The sequence below is a fragment of the Columba livia genome, chromosome 1 (genome assembly GCF_036013475.1).
Source record: "Columba livia isolate bColLiv1 breed racing homer chromosome 1, bColLiv1.pat.W.v2, whole genome shotgun sequence".
Classification (NCBI taxonomy): Eukaryota; Metazoa; Chordata; class Aves; order Columbiformes; family Columbidae; genus Columba; species Columba livia.
In genome coordinates this window covers 203,406,824-203,427,253 of record NC_088602.1, presented here as the reverse complement: position 1 = coordinate 203,427,253, position 20,430 = coordinate 203,406,824, and the positions used below count along the sequence as shown (strand labels likewise).

At 41.0% G+C, this 20,430-nt stretch overlaps 1 protein-coding gene across 10 annotated transcripts in view; it reads right to left on the bottom strand.

Annotated features, from left to right (window-relative positions):
• GRM3 (glutamate metabotropic receptor 3) overlaps positions 1 to 20,430 on the bottom strand; it is a 109,651-nt gene that overhangs the window by 32,542 nt on the left and 56,679 nt on the right. For all 10 annotated transcript variants that reach the window (XM_021300606.2, XM_005512062.4, XM_021300607.2 and 7 more), the window contains 2 exons: positions 13,832 to 14,434; positions 1,479 to 2,334 (listed from right to left, as the gene is read on the bottom strand). In XM_021300606.2, the coding sequence (XP_021156281.1) occupies positions 1,479 to 2,334; positions 13,832 to 14,329 (1,354 nt within the window). In that variant the 5' untranslated portion in view covers positions 14,330 to 14,434. The remainder of the gene's footprint in view (positions 1 to 1,478; positions 2,335 to 13,831; positions 14,435 to 20,430) is intronic.

Sequence of the window (20,430 nt, the reverse complement as noted above, 5' to 3'; positions counted from 1 at the left end):
TTGCTCTCTCCAAGAGAATTATTTTTTCTTTATGACTGAATCTATATTATCAGAACATGCCCAAGTGCCTGAATCCTCCTGAATCACCCCCTGGGGGATGAATGAAGATGTAGGACATGACCAGTCCCATCTGTCCCTGCTTGATTTCCATGGTAAGGCAATCCAGGCATGTGGGCTGCAGGAAGCCCTGATGTGGTTTGAACAAGTCAGCTAGCAGGGTGCTGGGGGACCAGGGGTCCCAGAGAGCTGTGCAGCATACGCTGGAATGTGTGTCTACATGGATCCAAGAAGGCGAAGTTCTTGGCTACACCAGCCATAGCCTACTGGGAGTGAGAGAAGCTCTAGGGATGTAGTCAGTAGTATCTAGAGATGGTTGGGATCAAATGCTGAGTAGACCTCCGAAGAAGGGAAAAAATCAAGCTCCAGCCCGACAGTTTCACACAGTTCCCAGTGCTATTAATGTCGTACCATTATTGAGAGTCTCTTGGGACTGAGCATTTTGTATCATACACATATTTATCCTTCAGTTGCTCTTGGAGCTAGTTCTCATACAAAACACAGCATGGTGTTTCCTTACTATCAGCTCAGTCAGCTGAGAATATCAGTTTAATAATACATAGAAATGCAAGTTCAACCTAGATGCTTCAGAAACCTAGACATGTAACAACAAAAGCACATAGTGCTCTACACTTTGTTTCCCCTGTAGATCTGTTTAGCCTTGCTGTGGTGTAACATTAATAACAAACCTAAGCTCAGCCATATGTGATGGCAAAAACACATACATGTCCTCTGCTGCGAGCCAGTGCCCATGAAGTTTACTTATATGAGTGCCAGATCATCTACTCTCTCTCCACAAGCCTCCTGCATATGTTTAATTTAGCTTTTTATACTTTGTCATCAAGCCTAAAATCTGTGCAATAAATAATGGCACTATCCCAAATTATTTAAATATTTTATACTGATCTGGTTCTTTCAGAGGAATGATTGCTTTACTATTGCAAGGGTGTTAGCCATTAACCAGGGTCCCACTATTATGTAAATTCATAAAAAAATGAGGAAGAGAAGGCCAAGTCTTGGCATACGCATAGCAGACATTTGCCTAGTGTAGCAGGTGGTGAAATCACTGTTGGCCTCCAGATATGCCCAGCTGAAGCCAAACTGGCTGTGAATGAAATGGAAGTTGGTGTGTGGAAGCTTAGGGGATGGAAGGTAACATTTCCAAGACCAGCTGTTGCCACCTCCACCTTTTCCTCCTGTTAGAAATAGGAGGAGCATCAAGCTTGCTTTTTTTTTTTTTTTAGGTTTTTCACCACTTTCCCTTTCCCTCTGCTTCTTTGTCCATTCCTCTGACCTGGGTACCATCATGGCTGAACTTTGATAATAAGTGCTACTGGGAATTCATCTGGCTTTTACTGTGTCTGACAAACATTTCTTTAATTACACTGACATTCTGCATGTACTAAAAGAGATGTTATTACCTGTAAAGTTTACTTTCAGGAGATAATCCTTGTACAGCTTTCTGCCATCCAGATGCTTCATGGCATCACAGAGTTTGGTGGTGTTTGGACACAGAGTCCGCTGCATTTTATGCAAGGCATGGGCCATCGCATACACAGCATTCACAACAAACATGATCTTGGATTCTTGCTCGTAGTTAGAACTATTGATGGTGAAGTGCTTGTCACAAGCCTTTTTATGTGGTTTTCGGTTCTGGAGGTTACACTGGAATTTTTGCTCCCAGAAGTCCTTGAACCAGGGGTTACGTCTGTTATTGTAAGGGCTGAGGCTTTGGAAATACCTGTCAAACTCTTTAACTGGGTGGGAAGCAAGTTCCAAAGTTATTGCCCCAGAAGCTATGTGCTCATTGCCCTTGACAATACTCTCTTGTGCTCCCCATCCATCGCTGGCAATCCAGGTAAAGGAAACATTGAAGCGGTTGGCAGCTGCAATGAGCTCCCGAGAGTCATCCCCTCGCATGAAGAGCACCACCACTCTGGCGTTGGGTTTCTGGAGCAACTCTCTGATCACACCATCATAGGACTTCCTGATGTTGGACCGGCCCACCTTCTCGGAGGTGGCGATGCAGATGTTGCGGAGGCGAGCTTCCTGCTCGAACGCTTCGATCCCTGTCTCCCCGTAGTCTCCTTCTGAAGCAACTGTTGACACGTAAGTCCAGTTGAAGTACCGTAAGATTTCAGCCATGGCTTTCGCTTGGTAGAAGTCAGGGGGCACCGTCCGTGCGAAGTAGTCATAGCGGGATTTGTCACTCAGCTTGGCACTGGTGGAGGCATAGCTTATCTGGGGGATCTGGAAGAGTCTGAGCAAATTTGCCACCTAGAGTGAAGGGGGAGAACACAGATTTTTAAAGGGTGCTATTTATAACACCTAATGGAAAAATCTAGAGAAAGGCATGAACAGTGGTTTTTAACAAGAAATATTCTGACAATCACAAATTAAGGGTGTCGATCACATATTTCAGTGAGACAGTGCACTGTGTAGGTGCAGAATAGCTGTTCTGCTGCCCAGTTAATTCCCAGAGCCCTACTGGGACTATAATGAACCTTTTATTTCTGTTGAGCTGAGTCTGTTTAAACCAACAGAGAGTTTGACACAAATGGTCAATATAATTCAGTTTCAGCCTGTGTTCCTTACTAAGGTCCAGGGATTTACGTGCCTTTCCTGTTCAGTATGATTCATCTTCTCCAAGACTCATTGTACTTGATAGCCAAATACACTACTAAGACATACATTTTTCTTTTATGCAAGTATCACAGATACACATGTACATGTTCTGTTTTACAGAACTTTCTGACCCCAGTTGTTGAAACACTCCCTATCTCTCCTACTTTTTTCTCTTTTAAACTCTTTTTCTTAGCTGTTCTGATGGCAGTTCTCCTGACATGGCATATTTGTTACATGTCAGTACTCCTCAAGTGCTGCAAAATTTTATGTTGACCTTTTAATAATCTCTAATTGCCCTTCCTGTGTGTGATTCAAAGTCTTGTGGCTTTTATTTTTCTTTTTTATCCATATATTGCTACATCCAATGCTTAAATATTCCCAAATCTACTCTGCCACTCTCATGGAAGTGTAGCTCCTGATTACATCTGGAAATAAAAGAATAAAGGTTACAACATATTTTTCCAGTGATTGCTTCTTAAATGACAAAGGGAAGACTTTGAGTTCTGCTCTTGCTGAGTGTAAGTTGTGTCCAGTAAATTAAATTTAAAGCTGATCTTGGAGTGCATCCTGACAAAAACAGTTGAAAAGCAATACTGTGCTTGAGATTCTGAAGGGAAACTTATTAAAAATTGCCCAATGAATTTTTTCACATTTTTCCCAAATGTTTCTCTGACCACAGACTATGTATGTGAGAAATCAAAGGCAAAGAACTGTTTTGAAAAAACGTCGTGGAACAGAGCAAATTTTGAAGACTCAGACGTCAGTAACAAAATAGGCAGTCTAGTAAAAAAAGCCAAAAGAATTTTATTGAATTTCTGCAACCCGTATCACTTGGGATACTATAGATTTAGATTCTATCTTTTCTGTAATTCAGACATTGGACCAGTGTCCTGCTGTGGCTCAGTGTAAACTGGTGTAATCTCTTGTCTGGGCCAGACTCTGCTGCCAAACCACACTCATGCCCTTCACAACCCCCTGGGCCACCTGGAACAGGGGACTCCAGGAGACCCTTGTCCTCTGGTCCTTCTGGGGCACCAGTGAAGAGCAGGTGGGATGCTCTGACATCTCAGCTGTATCTGGGGAGCTGAAGAATGCTTTGATAAAATAAACTGCTAGAAGTGGTTTATTTTAGTTTAAAACAAAATAAAACCTCTTCTACACTCCTTGGAAGGAGTATCCTGGCAGGGAGCTTTTGCTAATGCTCTGTAGTTTTGCCTGTGGGTGTAGGTACATGGCTGGGAAGTGCTGTGGCTGAACAAGTTACTGTGGTTCAGGAAACAGCCGAAACCTCCTTAACCATCCTGCTAGGTGGTAACACTCATGAAACTGCCTTATACTGGAAATGTGAGATTTAATTTCCACTGTGGTGATTTAAGCGGTCAGCTTTAAGGAAAAGAGATGGGCTGAGAGGCTTGTTTTGTCATCAAGGTGCAATGGACGCTTTGAGCATTATTGAGCCGCTGTGGCTTTGTAACTTTTGATTACATACCCACATATCCACACGGTTTGGTTCACATGTCCTCATGCAAAAAAACACTTTGACTTGGTAATAAGAATGTCCTCAGTGTAGCTATTCCGGAACATTTGTTGCAGAACAGTGTGGGCTGGAATTGCTATTCTTGTCTCAGTTTATTCTAGCAGGAATTATTTTATTTGAGCTAAACCATAATAAGGTTATGCACACATATCATTCTGCATTCCCTTATCATATTGGCTAAAAAAGCCCATTTTCTGGCTAAAGCAGTGCTGTTCAGTGTGTAGTCAAGCCTTCAGCTCACAAAAGGATACTCTGAACAAACATAACAACTATTTTTTTTTAAATTACTTTTTCATTTTAAACTTTTTTCTTTATCTTTTATTTTTTATTTTAGTCTAAGCAGCAAAAATATCCATATGCAGGGAAACAGAACTACACCCTCATTTTACAAGGTGGCCCTGAACCCTGGAGGTCACTGTACTTCTAGGGTCCCTGCGAACTGTGCAGTTGGGGGAAGAAAGCTTTCCAGTGACAACGCTGTTTATCGTAATGCTCTTCACTACAAAACTGTCTGGATTGTAGATTTTCCTAGCCCAAAACTGAGAAAAAATGAGGAAGTCTGATTAATAACGGAGGGTGGTGACCCAGTCGTCCGTCAGAGCTGCAAATGATCATGGAGGTCAGTGAAGTTGTATCTGTTATTGATTCAGATTAGGACACTCTTCTGGAAATTCTGAAGTGGAGAATTTTCTGGAATACTGTAACAACTTGGTTTTAGGGACAAATTTTTCAAAAGAGATCTGGTCTCAGGTTATTAGCTGATGCAGTTTCAGAACCGTCCTGTTTTCCAGCCATTTGCATGCTGATCTGAACCTCTAATTCTGAAATCAGATTCTGATTAAACAATCAACAAGATAAGGATGCAGGTAGCACATTCTGGAGAGGAGCTGGTCTATCTTGGACTATGTCTACTCTGCAGTGGCTCGGTGTAGTAGAGGACAGAGCAATGTGAACCCAAGTTATGTGTGCTGAGACTGAACCACCTGAGGGATACCTACACCTCTACAGCCCCATGCTACCTTGGAATGTCTGCTATAGCTTCAAAATCACAGTGCAGATCCAGCTTTTGCTAAGTGAAATAATCTATCTTGGCAAAGCTCCAGGCAGCAATTTAATCAAGCCCTAGTGTCTGCAATTAGAGCCTGAAATCCATATGTTGGCACTTAAGCAGCAGTAGTAGCCTGTTTTTTTATGCTGTCAAAACCAGTGGGTTTTGCAGATGCTTAGCGCCTTTGAAAATAAGGCTGGATGTTCTGCATCTGCAACCTAAAACAACCGCTTTGCACAGCTTGCTGTGAACAAAGAGTGTTGATACAGTCAGTTCTCATCATGATGGGAAAACTTTATCTGCCCTTGCTCTGCTGGATTTGTTATTGTAGCATCTGTCCTGTGCTAAAGCGTCCACTTCCCAAGAAATCCTGACTCTCATCCACCTGCTAGGATGGTGAGTGATTCATAAGAAGCTGCCCAACCTGAACATGGCAGAAAAATCCAATGTGAGCCATGTCCCTCCATTGTGAACCAGCAAATCCTGCAAATGGTGTGTCCAGGACAGTGACAGAGGAGACCGATGTTCCTCTCATGACGTTGGAGCCACATCTGTCACTTCTAATTCTCTGTGCATCAGGGACAGTAAAAATACTTGTGGGAAATTGCCAATCTAGCTTGTAACACTTAAAATGACTTCCTAATACCTTTCTGCAAGGAGCAGTGAATTAGGTGCAGCTATCAAACATGTGAATCTGGTTTCTGAATATATTTCTGGCTGTTCAGGAGTCCTGATGATAGATGGGATCAGGTAGGTAACACCTATATATCTCAGGAACTCATATATGGATTTATTGAATCCCATCAAACATTTTGCAGTCCTCTGTAGGGCTTTCTTTGCTGGCAGTAGGATTTATTCTGATGTTTTTGTTTAAAATTTCCCTTCTTAACAGCCCAGAGGATGTTACATGGATTGTTTGAATGTGTACAGGACTGGGGAGCACAGGAAACACTTTGGAAAAAAGAAATCTCCGAAGTGTTGGAACAGATAAGGTCTCTTCAACACAATATACAAATGTGTATCACACATTTGTTGGACAGAGGAGACCCCTTGTTAGATGATAGTGCTCTCTGTACTTCTAAAATTATACCACGTGAGAATCTCATGGCACTTAACACGGCTTAATGAATCTAAATTCCCAGAGCTCCTTTGAGACAGGCAAGAGCTCCTGTGGCTGTTTTGAACAGACAGTAAATTAGACTGCTGAGCAGAGTGGGGTTGAGGTAAGGGAGTTTTGTGTCTGTTGCAAAACTAGAGAAATTCCCATGTCTTTGAACTGCAATCTGTCCTAACAGAGATTCAGATGCTGCCTTTGGTCTCCTGAAAAAGTCTTTCTGTTGCTGAGGATAAGTTGCTTCTCGAGATTCCCACAGTAAGACCATGACAAAGGCATGTCACAAGGATTTCCTAATGTCTAGATCATGGCTATAGCACAGGAGCTGAGATTTTGCTTTGAAGAAATGTGCACTGCTACCAGTGTATGTTCTATCTAGTTCCTAAATAATGGTAATCTTCAGTGTGGGCTTTTGGTTATTATTCAGGCAGAACTGCAGCAAAAACATACGTTCCAACAAATATTTTTTTTCTAATTTTAATTTTTATTTTTTCTTAAATCTAAACGTATTTTACCCAAATTTTGTCAGAAAGCGTCATTTTAGAAAGTCAGGAAAGAAACATTGGTTCTGAATGCAGTGAAGGTGTGTAATAAGTGGTGGGCATAAACCTAATGCAAGACTAAGGGAGGATACCTCTCTAGTCAACTATCTCCACTGGCCTGCACGCCCTCCCCATGCTCCCACCTCCTGGCACTTACATTTCATGTCAAGTTAGAACATCCCTTCTTGCAATTTATAACCACAGAATCACAGAACGGTTGGGGTTGGACGGGACCTCTGGAGATCATCCAGTCCAACCCACCTGCTAAAGCAGGTTCACCAGAGCAGACCACACAGCAATGTGTCCAGGTGGATTTGAATGTCTCCAGAGAAGGAGACTCCACAACCTCTCTGGGCAGCCTGGTCCAGGCTCTGGCACCTCAAAGTAAAGAACTTTCTCCTCATATTCAGACGGAACCTCCTGTGTTTCAGTTTGTGCCCATTGTGCCTCATCCTACCATTGGGCACTGCTGAAAGGAACCTGGTCCATCCTCTTGACACCCACCTTTGAGATATGTATAAGTATAAATATAATTCCTATCAGTTTTGTCTCTCTTTGGTATTAAGAGGGTTGCTTACTAATTAGTGAGTGTGATGCTTTAACAAAATTTCTTTCAATGGGTAACTTGGGAAAAAAAAGCACAATTCATTACAAAACAAATAAAAAGGTCTGGCATTTTCGTTAGTAAGGGGAGGGGAGAAGGCAACAGAGATTTGTGTCTTGCTCTTATCCTGAAAATTTTGGCAATCAAGCTGGAAAAATATAGCTCAATATTTGCAGTGGACTCAATAGCTGTCACATCCAGAGAAGCAGTGTTTGAGAAGTGAAATAATTGTGTCTGAGGAATGAACATCAGAAACAGGGAATACTGTCAGAATAACATCTAGGATTTCTGCAGAAGACCCAGGAATTTCTTTTTATATGCATGTCCTGTGTAATCAAATATAAACCAAGAAGGACATGTAGAGAAATGTTGTACTTGGAGAGAGGAATTGTTTGGAAATCTTGTTTTCTCTTTTTTCCTGCAGGGAATAGGACAGTGATCTGTCACATATGAACTCTGCCTCCATACAGCATTAACTGCTGAAGTGAAGTAAGCTAAGCACTGAGTCTCCACACTGAGATCTGTGCGGAAGACCTTGTTCTACAGGTCAGGAGTGTGACTCTCCTCTGAGACTTGGTAGATCTGACTGTAAGTGACTCATGTCACATTTACATGTGATGAGGAATGGGACTAAAACTGGAGTTGATGGTTATAAAATCATAAAATGGCTTCTGCAGCTAGAAGAGCCATCAATAAATATGGTTATTTGAGACTCATTAGCTGAGGCATAATTCCTAGTCAGAAGGGACAGAATGAGTGTGGGTGATGTCAAGATGTCCCTGAGTAGTTCCTATTCTTGTCTGCTTTCCCTTGTAGTTACATCCTTCCCCACTTGTAATACGGCAGGACTCCTTCCTTCTTACCTGTGATCATACAGGTTACTTATCTATCCCTGAAAAATCGTATCATTTCCCCTTGGCAAAAGAAGAAAATGCTCATGCAAAGGAAAAAAAAAATATTCCAAACCTAAAATAAAAATCTTGCAAAGGAATCATTTACCTTGAGATTTTCAAAAAAGCCAACCAGAGGGAGATACGTGCTTTTGAAATCTTAGAAAGACGTGTCCAGTGCTGATTGGGCACTTTGAAAATCTCAAGCAAGTGGCTGTTCAATTTCTTAATGTGGAATAGAAAAAAAGAGAGGAACAAAAAGCAAGGATCTGGCTGAGAGCTAGTGGAAGGAGAGAAAAAACAGAGATAAAAGAGGGAAAGAGTTTGAAGAAGGCACCAGGAAGTCAGCAAGTGCATATGTAGCTTAAATGTTAGTGGTAGGTGGCCCATCTCACAGAACAGATCTTTCAATAAAGATTTTAGTTTTACAAGCACAAAATCACCAGAGGCTGTTGTTGCACAGTTGAATGCAAAGATCCTCTGCAAGCACAGAACAAATGACATACGTGGTCTGTGGTCCATGGTGAACTCCTGCATCCCCTGCACATTTCTCCTGCCCGTATCCCCTTTGGTTCCACGCACGGGGGGACAGACACTCATATATTATGGTGTTTGTTTGTTTTTAAATGTAGCTCTTCTACAGATTTTGCACTATTTTCAGTGGTTATGGAAGTCACAAGCTATTGTTAAGACTGTGATTGGATGCTGGTTCATCCTTGGAGGAAGGAGATGAAGGTGATTATCTTTCAGGCTCCATGAGCCCTTGGCAGACTGGTGTGACTAAGGAGAAATGACATCTAGGAATATACTGTCTGTAAATGAGTAAATATTCTGAATTTCATGCCAGATGAAGAGAGAGACCTTAGCTTTTGTGATAGCAGTAATGTATCTTTAAACCTTCCAGTGTTTTTGCTGTGGTTTACTTGAGACACAACAAGAAGTTCAAGAGAAGACAGCTGAGTACTGGTTTCTATTCTGCCATTTTTTTTCTGGATGAGGCTGTAACTTGGGAATAACTTTCATCACTGTGATCTGGAGGTCTTATGAGCTGGTAACATAAACAGGGCCAAAGCCCTACATCAACATTAATATGGTGGATACGGAAATGCAAAGCCCAGCCCACCTGAGAGAATGTCTTAATATTTCTAAGAACTGACTGCAGGGAATGGACCCTGATTTTTCATTTTGGAAGATGGGTCCAGTTTTCAGAAAAAATCAAACAAACAAACAAACAAAAGGAACAAATCCAGCACTTGAATAGTTACACCTATTTACATATCTGTATTCATGACAGAGCTCATCTAAGTATTTTAAACATGGCATTTGGATTAGATATGCAGCTGCTCCTCCGTGAAAATGAACAGTGCATTTTTCTTATCCTTTTTACAATTAATTGAACACCTTCAAGGAAAATATGTTTGAAATTTCTGTTGTAAACAAGGAGAGAATGACCAATCTGGCTCACATGAAAAGCCATGAACCCAAAATAAAGTCCTCCAAACTTTGGAGAATTCACCTTCCAGTCCTAGATTCAGCTCAGGTCAAAATTTTATGCCATGAAAACAGCTTTTTTTACATGAGCTCTTCCATTGACTGAGAATCCTGGCTTGAGTTTTGGGAGATCAAATGCTGTGCAGATTGCGCTTTCTGCTAATTTAAACACAACATCTAAAAACTAATTATCTGGATCATCATTAATGATAATAGCCTAGTCTGACCAGAAAATAATTAAGCATTCTGCATTCTCTTGTTGTTTTTAGTCTCTGCAAAAAGTGCCTATCGCGCATACTGACTCAGTGGGGAAGGTGTTAGTTGCTGATTTACCAGCAAATTCTTTTTTCCTTGGTGGAAGGATAATGAAAGAAGCAGAAATCTGACAGCAGGAGCATCATGAAGTGATTTGGCAGACAGCTGTCCAGACAAAAATCTGGAGAGAGAGGGTGAAAGGAGGGGGAAGAAAAGGTATTGAAATACAACAGCAAATTCACAGGAGGACAAAAAAAAAAGAGAAAAAGAAAAAGCAAAAGCAGAAATAATTTGCCTGAAGAGCTCAGTATGGTTTATTTTAAGGCTAAGAAACTGCACTGTGGACTTGATGATGTTTACAGCTCTCAGGCAAAAGAGAAGTTCTTGACAGGGCTACATCTGGAAGCACCCAGCACTCTGAGTGCTGTTTGGAAGCGCAGGGAATGGGGATGCTCAGCCTTGCACATACGCCTGCTGAACCTGTTTGACATTCAGTAGTGGTGCAATTCCAGTTGCTGCTCTGTACAGGTGTACAGGTCTCTGAAGTCTGGCAGTCTGGCATGGTATTAAATTTTGTGGCTTCAATGCTTTGAAGTCTTTACATCTTCAGGTTTGAGTCTGCAATGTCTATTATTCTTGACAGGGATTTTCTTTGAAACAGGAGTCATGACTGGCTATCTAAACAAGATAAGCAGAAAGAGTGAATGCCTTACTTACATCTTTTCTAGATAGCTTGAAATCTAGAGCAAGGCCAGAAAAGAAAGACTGAAGGAATGGCAACTCGGTCCATTTCAAGGGAAAGTAACCAACTGAATTCTTTTTTAGTTGGAAAGTGTCCCATAACACATTGAATGATTTGTGAACCTATTTCTTAGTTTTTTGGAAGAACCGTGTAAAAAAAGTCTCACATTTGAACAGCTATTGGCAACTATAGGGAAGCTGTATGAAGTATAGAGTAATATTAGGTATGACTATTGTTTCATCATCCCTCATAAATTTTGAAAATTGGGCAGCATACAGATATGCATACAGCTATATTGTCACTTGTCACATGTACTGAATAAGAAAGTCTCTTATAAGAACTTCTGATTTCCATCTGACAGCTGCTCCAAACCCAAGCTTTTGTGGTTTGAAGCATTGATATAAACTGTGTATATTCAATGCCTACTGAATCCGATCTGCTGCCTCACGGAGAGAGAGAGTCACCAGGGAGTGACTTCAAAGGGACAGATTGACAGATGTTGTGTGAGAAGCCCCAGGTTGTTTTAGGAACGTGACTTGACTGCCTCAGTGTTTCTGGGAAGGGAGAAAACACCTGTACCCTTTTCTTGGCTGTAACTACTTTTATGGATGTGTTTTTTAGGCTACTTCATATCCTTTAGACACATTTGCATTTAGAGTGATCTGAGAAAGAGACTGACCACGAACAGCTAGACCAAAGGTGCAGCAAAACAACTCCCACCTCTCCACCAGTGGCACAGGGCAAGTATAAGATGTTTCAGAGTATTTACTGGCCTTGAGATAATTGCAGCTCTGGGAACTGCTGAGCAGGAGGTGGTATCTATACAGAATTTCTTTATTTTATCTAATAACTTCCTGAACTCATTTAGATCTTAGCATCCACAGCAACCTGCCATTTGCTACTTTCACTTACTGTGCCCTTTGTCTGGTTGGAAGAGACAATGAATAATGATTTCCTTAGCAATTTGTGTTGCCTGAGGTTTTGTAGCTATCATTTCTCCTCTTCAGATGTCTCTTTTCCAACCCTGTAACTTGCTTTTTGTGCTCCAAGTGATTAGATCCATGTAACTGGTGAAGGTTACATCCCTGCCATGCGATGTGGTCTACAGTGAGACAAAACCACTCCTAGTATGAGAGATGGCTGAGGTTCTGCTCTGCAGAAAATATTCTCCTGTGATATGGGTAACCATTTGCTTAGGTATGTCCTGTTATGAATACACAGACAAGCCACACACTGGAACACAAAAGGGAATAAAATTTAATTAGTTGAAATGCTTCTTCTGTGCTCATGTATGCTCCCAAGCTGACAGGATTTAATGCCTTGACAAAAGCAGAAGTCAGTTCCCCAATGTAATTCTGACTGAAATGAGCACTGGATGAACCTTTGTCCTGTTTATGAAACAGGTAAATGAAGCCTGGACAGCTTTCTGTCACCGCTATAGTACAGAAGAAAATTTTTCTACTTTGAAACTCATGTAGTAACTAGGACTTGTATTTAGTCTGGAAATAGTAGTCCAGCACTGTCAAGGCTTGGTGCCTTTGGAAACCTACAGCTGACCATTAGTAAATACTAGATGCATGGTCTCAGCCTACCTGAATCTGGGTTTAAGAAACCACTCACCTGTGGTTATGAGTGATGTAGACTGGCTTATTTAATTTAACCCAAACCAATAAGATATATGCAGGTTTGGTAGCTTAAGTGAAGCTAGGAGGCATTTTTGCTCATGGATAGTGCACACTGACAGTGAGAGGGAACTCAGGAACTTCTGAGGCTGGACTGCCATAGGATTGCCTGCTCCAGAGAGGAGAAATGCAAAATTTCTGCTAAAAAGGAAGACATACATGGTCTTCATGTTCATGTAATGAAAAAATAAAAAAAAGCCAAAGATTTAAAGTTTTTGCACTGATTTATAAAAAATGGGAAACCAAGATCAAAAGGAATCAATATTATGTCTGTCCCCTTGCAACTGAAACCAAGCACACAATAAAACCCTAATTGGAAGGATATATAGAGCATTTAACCACCTGCAACTTTATACTATTGCAAGCCATTAAATACTCTCCAACACTCTTCTGAGAGCCTATTTAGGATCAGTATTGTAAAACCAAAAGCTGCATTTACAACGTGGCAGAAGGAGGGAGCAAGATATACTGAGGGCATCTATTTTCTGTGCTGGACCTCTGAGAGTGCTCACACTGCACTCTGCCTGGCAACATTTCTTGGCAAAAACTGTCTTAATATGAACTATATATGGAAACAAAAGGAATGACATAAAATTTAGAATCCATTCAGAAATCGTATTGACTGCATGGGATATTTGAGACCTTGCTCACTAAAGTCAGCTGAATAATTTTCATTGGCTTCAGTGTGCCTAATTAGACACTAAAATCTTGCAATTGTTTGGTCAGGGATAATTTGAGCTTCTGGCTAGTATGCTATCTAGTGTGCAGTTCTTACTTTATTTCAGCCTGGAAGTAAAATAAGGATTTCTACCTTAATTTTAAATCTCTGTTGTTTAAATGACAAATGTTATGTACATGCAGCATGACAGGTATACATATATTCTGAATTATAGATGGTATAATTTGTTATTGATGTGAAAACAGAGGTCTGAACTTAGAGTTGTAAAAAGTCTCATGAAATCCAAAGTTCAAAATTAATGCTAAGACTTTTGGAAACTTCAGATGCCCTCAGGATACACCGTAACTGGAGTAAGTGGAGAGCTGCCAGAGGTTTAAACTACAGGAAAAGTTTTAAAGAATGAATCAAACTACTATAAAGTAACTTATAATTATATGCTAGATTGACTCCTGGGGTAAAGTGATTAACCTAAGACTTGCTTTATTGACAAACTTATGGAAGCAGGGCTTTTCTCACAGGAATTGAAGATGAAAGATTCTCACCTGATGGGGTTCCTGTGACTTACCTGTATGGAGACGCTGCTATAGGAACCACCGATGACTCCTGCAATGAGTAATGGTAAATTCTCTTGAATGGCATATGAGCCATCTGGGCACATATACTCTGTTTCATCCACTTTAGTCAAAGATGCCCTGACAAACTCCAAAGACTGTTCTAAGGCATAAGTATCCCTGGAGCATGTGTCCAAGATATGAACTCCAAGCTTAATTCCTGGCAGCAAGTAATTGTCTCTGTTGATTTCATCAATGGCAAAGAGCATGGCCTCCAAGCGCTGGATGCCCCGGTCTTCATTGATTCTCCCACATTCTTCTATCCCGGTGCCTTTTTCGTTGATTGGAAATAAGCCACCTAAGACCAGGTCTCCTTCTATCTTAATTTCCTTCCTTACGAAGTTGTGGTCACTTAGGGAAAGGAAAACTCCTTTGGAAAACAAAGCTAGCGCAAGGACTTGGAGTCTGGTGAACATCTTCACTGGTCCTGTTTTAGCAGCTCTGAGAAACATTGGTGGGGCAAAAATGCTTTTCAGTCCTTCTGATCCATTGCCAAATTTGAAGGGCTCTCCAACAAGCCAGCAAAGAACAAGCCAACAAGTCTTTCCACTGGACCTCTAAAGAAGAGATGGAAGGAATTAGAAAAGGCAACAGGAGACGTGAGCTTTTATCAATAAAACACTCGAGCAACGTTAAGGGATCGCTGGCTAACACAGATAATGAGAAATACATTTGTCTTGTGTTCTCATAGAGCACCTTATTCCATTTGCTCCATAACTGATGACAGACTAAGCATCTACTATGACAGCTATGCACAAAGATGACAGGCATATGAGGTGATATATATGATGCTGACCACTGCTCAACAATGTTTTATATTTTGCAAGGACAGAGACCACTTCTGATATCTTTCTCATACCATCCTCTCTTATTCCATCCTTTCTCTCTTCTGAAGTCTTACGTATCCTCATTCGCTGGGTTTCCTGCTACTTCCAGCTTTCCCTTAATAATTTTTTGTTTTGTTTTGTTTCTGTTTTTGTTGATTGCACTGTACTTACTATTCCTTCAGCTATAGCACAGTGCTACCTCCTTGCTGTTAGTTTTGTTGGAATGCAGCATTTAGCCTTCAGATCCAAAGTCTCTTGATGAAGTTTACTCACCCTGTCTTCCTAGTGCCAGCTCACCTGGTGCAAGAAATGAGAGGATGGGAGAAAGCCCTGGGGGCTTTACTTCTATTTTTGGGCTGTGATAAATGTTTGAAATACAGGAAAAGCCCTGTTTTGCCCATTGGGAACTGAATGCTGTGTCTGTAATAGAACATCAATCAAGTCCCTGTCATACCATTTAACTGCTGATGTGTGCTCCCTGGGATGGTTTTGACTCAGGTCCACTAATGCTCTTATAAATAGTGTCTGTGTGTGGTTCATGGCCAAGCAGAGACCAGAGACCATTCCCAGTAAACAGTTTCAATGTTGTCACAGTGTTTTGGCCATTTCATGTTGGTTCGCATCACCAGCAGAAAGCTGTCCATAGTTCATGTGATTATTAGCACTGTAGTTCCACAAGGCACTTTAGTATTTGACCCACTAAAGGCAGCTATGGAGAAGGCCAGAAAACTGAACCTAGCTCTTCATCAAATGTCTTTATCACAAAACCATCCTTCCTTAAGCCATAAAAGATTATCTTACAAGCAAATTAAGGTAAAAAAAAAAAAAAAGAGACATGAAAGAGAAAAAAGGAGACGTGACAAGGAAGAGTCTCACACTTGCTGCTTGCTTAAGGCATGAAAATACTTATGGCTGAACTTACTCTCTTTAATGTTAATCACAGTTCAGTGCTCAGATCAAGGGGACAACAGAGCAGCGATGTATGTAGGTAGCGTAGGATATTATTTTACACTCACTAAGGTCAAGACAGTTTGCCAATGACCTTAACAGGAGAAAAATCAAGCCTTAAAGTAAAGATCATATTGTAATAATTTTGTAACTAAATATGCATAGACAAAGTCTACTTGTGCCACATAGAGGTAGGATTTGTCCATAGACTCCTTGTCAATATACCTCAAAATATGATGAAGTAGCTGCCTTGATCTCCAAATCCTCAGATAAATCAAGTATGGTAATTTTTAAATAGATCACTATAACAATTTATTTCTCTGCTTACGTTTTCCTTAACAGAGTATATATTGTTATTAGAGTTGCAGGGTTATTTATAATTAAGAAGCACTTAACACAAAGAAATTGGAATAGGCAAAAATTAAGATTTAACACTGAATGATGGATGAGCACAGTTACTGCAAGGCAGTTGTTTATCCTGGTACAATTTCAATGTTGCTATACCAAATTGTGTGAAAGCATAGCTTTTTATTCATGTTTAGTCCAACATTGTTCTCTCATAAATCAGTAATGTGTCAGACACACTGTTAAAGGTCCTTCTCTGCAATCCTACTAATGTGTATAGTCTGAGCTGTGGGCTGTCTCAGCAGAATTTTCCATTCAGAAGTAAGTGATATGTCAATGGAAAAACAAGCTTCATTGTCCCTCAGTGATCTATAAGTAAGCTACTTTGGCGATCACCTGTGGTTTATTAACCAGGTCTAGAAAATAAATTTTCTGGTAATTTTAGGAAGATTAATGAAGTATCTGTATTCAGCAGCACTTTCTGTGTCAGACTTCGTACTATAATTTATCAAATATTGTTCAAGTGTACAGAGGGATATAAAACGGTGATGCTATCTCATTGCAAATAATGATCAGACAAAAATGTGGCATTTGTCACATAAGTAGTTGTGTGGTTAATAATTTAGTAGGACAAACTTCCATTGTTCTTGTCACTAATCCACCATTTGGATAAAAACCAGGATTTGGGATTTTTTAAAATGCCATATCCATTTTATTTACTTCTATAGCTCGTATCACTGCTGTATCTCAGCAAATATTCTTATACTTATCCTTACAATACTGGTAAAATATTTATTTTCCCTGTTTTACACTCCTGAATAAAGAGGCACAGAAAGATGAAGTGAGATTGTTAGAAGAGTCTAAGTTCAGATTTTGATTTGCTCAGCACTTATAATCACTATCAAACTTTGAAAAGGTGTCTGCTTCTCTTCGGGAATTAAATAACACACTTTCAGCTGTGCCCTGCACCCCCTTGTTCCCGTGGAGGCACTGACTCTGAAATACTTCCTAAGCAAGCTGATCTCTCGTACAAGCCTGCTCCTGAATGACTTGCTTGAGGTCATCAGCACAGCCAAGAGTCAAACTTTAATCTTTTCCAGTGCCCCTCTGATATCTTAACAACAAACCTCTCTTGATTCCCTTTGCTCCTTCTGGCTTTTATGTGAGTATTTTATAAGGTCATATTAAAATCAGCCTGTTTTTAACAGCCCTTCAATTCTACCAAGAGCAACTAACTTTGCAAAAGAATAGGCCGGTAATGAGGTCCTCTATATGGTTTTCTAAAACCTGTCCGGGACGTGCCTAGAGCTATAACGGATTTACCCTAAACAGCAAGCAGGTTGTTCTCATCCCCCTGACTCCTTCTTAGGTGCTGGTTGCTGCAAAGGGTATCACCCTCCACCTTGTATCACATCCTAGTCTCTGGCATCTATGTGTCTCTGATACATAAGCAATGAATGCCAGCAAGGTACCGAAAAACCTTTTTGAGATTGTGCGTAAAAAAGGTATATGTAAAATTAATGGTGCTATATAGAGAACTGTTTTTCCCTGCAAAGAATGCAAAGGATTTCTTTATTTTAACACTTAAGCTTGTTACAGTGGCCCTGCTGAGGGAAACCAAAATCAGTAATGCAATGGAGAAGGATCAGTCCCAGCAGAAGTCAAGGAGTGATCAGGGAAAGAGGAGATTTGGAAGAGGCATGACCATTTCTCCGTTTCTTCCTTGCTGCTTTGTGTTGAGAGCACCAATCTGAAGGTGTCCAGAGTTAAGAATGGAGGATTTGGTGGGAAACCCACCTGGGTTGGAGAACACAGGTAACTCAGCCCTGTGATCCTGCTCTATCTGAGGACACTCTGCTTGGTAAGGGCTGTCCATGGGTGGCGGACACCGGCCCACACCAGTCACCTCAGCCTCCCCACTTGACAATTCCTGTGAAGCTCTGAGCTTTTCACAGTGACATTGAAACTATAGGGAAACACCACGCATGCAGAGTCCTGCTTTTCAGGAAAACACAATTATTCCATCTTATGAGTTCAAAGCCTTTGTTTATAAATGGGAGATAGTCACCAAAACAGAGATTTGGGTATCAAATGTACTTCTCTCCTTTTGCAGACTCAGCAGCCTCTGCGCTGCTGCCCATAGAGCATATTGCATGTTGCAGGGTCCTGCCAAGGAACACAGGTCCTCTGCACAGGTCATGAGCAGAGGTATTAATGGAGAGGCTGGTTTGTCACGGGAGGTTTCCCCTTTGGGCTCTGAGGGAGGGATGCTTCCAGGAGCAACATCTTCTCAGTGGTGGGACTCCTAAAGAGAGCTGCAAGGCAGATTTGGGTGGCTGGTGAGCATCGTCACTATGGTGACACTGAACAGACGGCTTGATGTGAAGAAGAGACGTTATTTTAAAACAACTCACAAAGATGGACTGACAACTCGGTTTCTCTCCTGTTCTCTCTGTGCACCACCCACATGCTTTCTTTGCAGCTTGCATAACTCACGACTATAAATACAAACATTTTGTACCTATACCAGGCTGCTACAGCCCATATTCTTCCCCTTAACCATGGTGAAGTGAGCAGCCCGGAGTTGAGATTTGCCATTTGCTACCAGAAGTGATTTCACTATACTGACCATGTCAATTTAGGTTTGCAGTACCCTCTTCTAGTACTAAAAGCATGTTTCTGGGACTTTTAAAAAATAAGTACCTGTTGATCAAACTGCAGTTCTCTCATTTTTCATTTGTATTTAATGCTTTAAGTCCAGCTACAGGTGGGGTTATATTTTTCTACGCGTCTTGTTAATATTAAAAATATATACACTACAGCCCTGTAGGCTTTGGATCCCTTGTGGAAATATATAGAGCCTAGGCATAGAAATGATCCAAATATCAAAACGAAAAATAACCCGAAACAGGCAGAAGGAGAAAGGTTTCCACGTCTGGAGTGGGAGGTTTCTGTCAGCGCTTCCCTGTGTGAACTTTATCCAGAAGCACTTGGGTTATGAAATACCTTCACTTGCCAAACCAGAGCCCCTTCTCTTTCCACCAGGAAAGGTCCACAGGGAAGAGCTACATCTGCTCTTGGGGGACACTGTTAGCACTTCCCTCAGTAAAAGCAACTCACTTGTGTTAAATGGCAGCTGTGTTGCTCTTGTTGAAAATAGCCTTGCCTCTTGGTCTCAATAATCTGCTTTGGTGGACTATTTCTGTGCCTGTAAAAAGTTGATTGCACAAATCCAGTATATCCTGGTGCAAGTTTGCCTGTTTACTAAGGATGTGCATATTCTTCTTCCTGTGAAAACAACTAGAATGAGAAAGAGGGTGTCTGGGTTTTCAACGTTCAGTATCCTACTAATATAATCTCCAAAACTAAATCTGTCTTTCATGGCTTTCTTCCAATGCTACATTCACATGACAGCTCTGGTCTTCTTCAGGCTTTCTGTTTTCAGCTCACAGTGTAACTCCACCTGTGCTATCAGTTCAGGGGTGAATTCCCATTAGGCTAAGGGTCTTCAGTCTAGGTGGTAAACTCCAAAAAGACGTGCAGTTAAATCTTTCATTTAGCTAGATGACTTGTATGTTGAGTATAATTGTTCATACATCAATGACAATTTTGCTGATACCTTCCACCATATCAGCATCAATGGTTGGCATTGGCAGTCTATCCAACCATTGTAGACTTTCCAATTTTCCCCTTAAAAGGATGGAATGGGAAACTTCATTGAGAGCTGAAGCACCTCAGATCTCCTAGCTATTTTTCAACTCCATTAACTAGCAAATGGGATGATTTACATGACTGAGATAAAATTCTGGGGGTTTTCTCCTCATCCCTACCAGGTGCTATATCCTAAATTACCCCACATTTGTTGCCTCTGTGAAGTATTTTGCAGGGCTCACGTGTCATGTGTTTACCCAGCTTCCTGAGAAAGGGTGCAACAAGAGCTGACATGGGTGCTGGAGAAGATTATGTATAGCTTTGTTGTGGGTGGCTCCCTCTTGGTATTCATGGATTTTTACTGCATTATTTAGGACTATAATGCAATATTGTGGTGCCTGAAGCCATATGTCACCTTGATATTACCTACTACCCTTAGCAAACTTCCTTTCGAGGAGGCCTGTGCTCAATGGAAGGTCACAAGGGAGGTTCCCCACACCTGTGCTACATTACAACATGGAAGTTAATAGTTCCATCAATACTTCTGTCTCCAAGTACACCTCATCAGAGCTGTATCATCTTTCCCTGAGCCCTTGCTGTGCCCTACAAATCTTATCCTGGGGAAGCACATCTCTAAAACAATTCCAATTTTGGCTCAAAATTCTGGTGCATCTTTCAAGACTGACACAAGAAGTTAAATGATGTAATTTCTTTCTCACAGGATCACAGTACGTTTGGGATTGGAAGGGACCTCAAAAGATCATCTAGTCCAATCCCCCTGC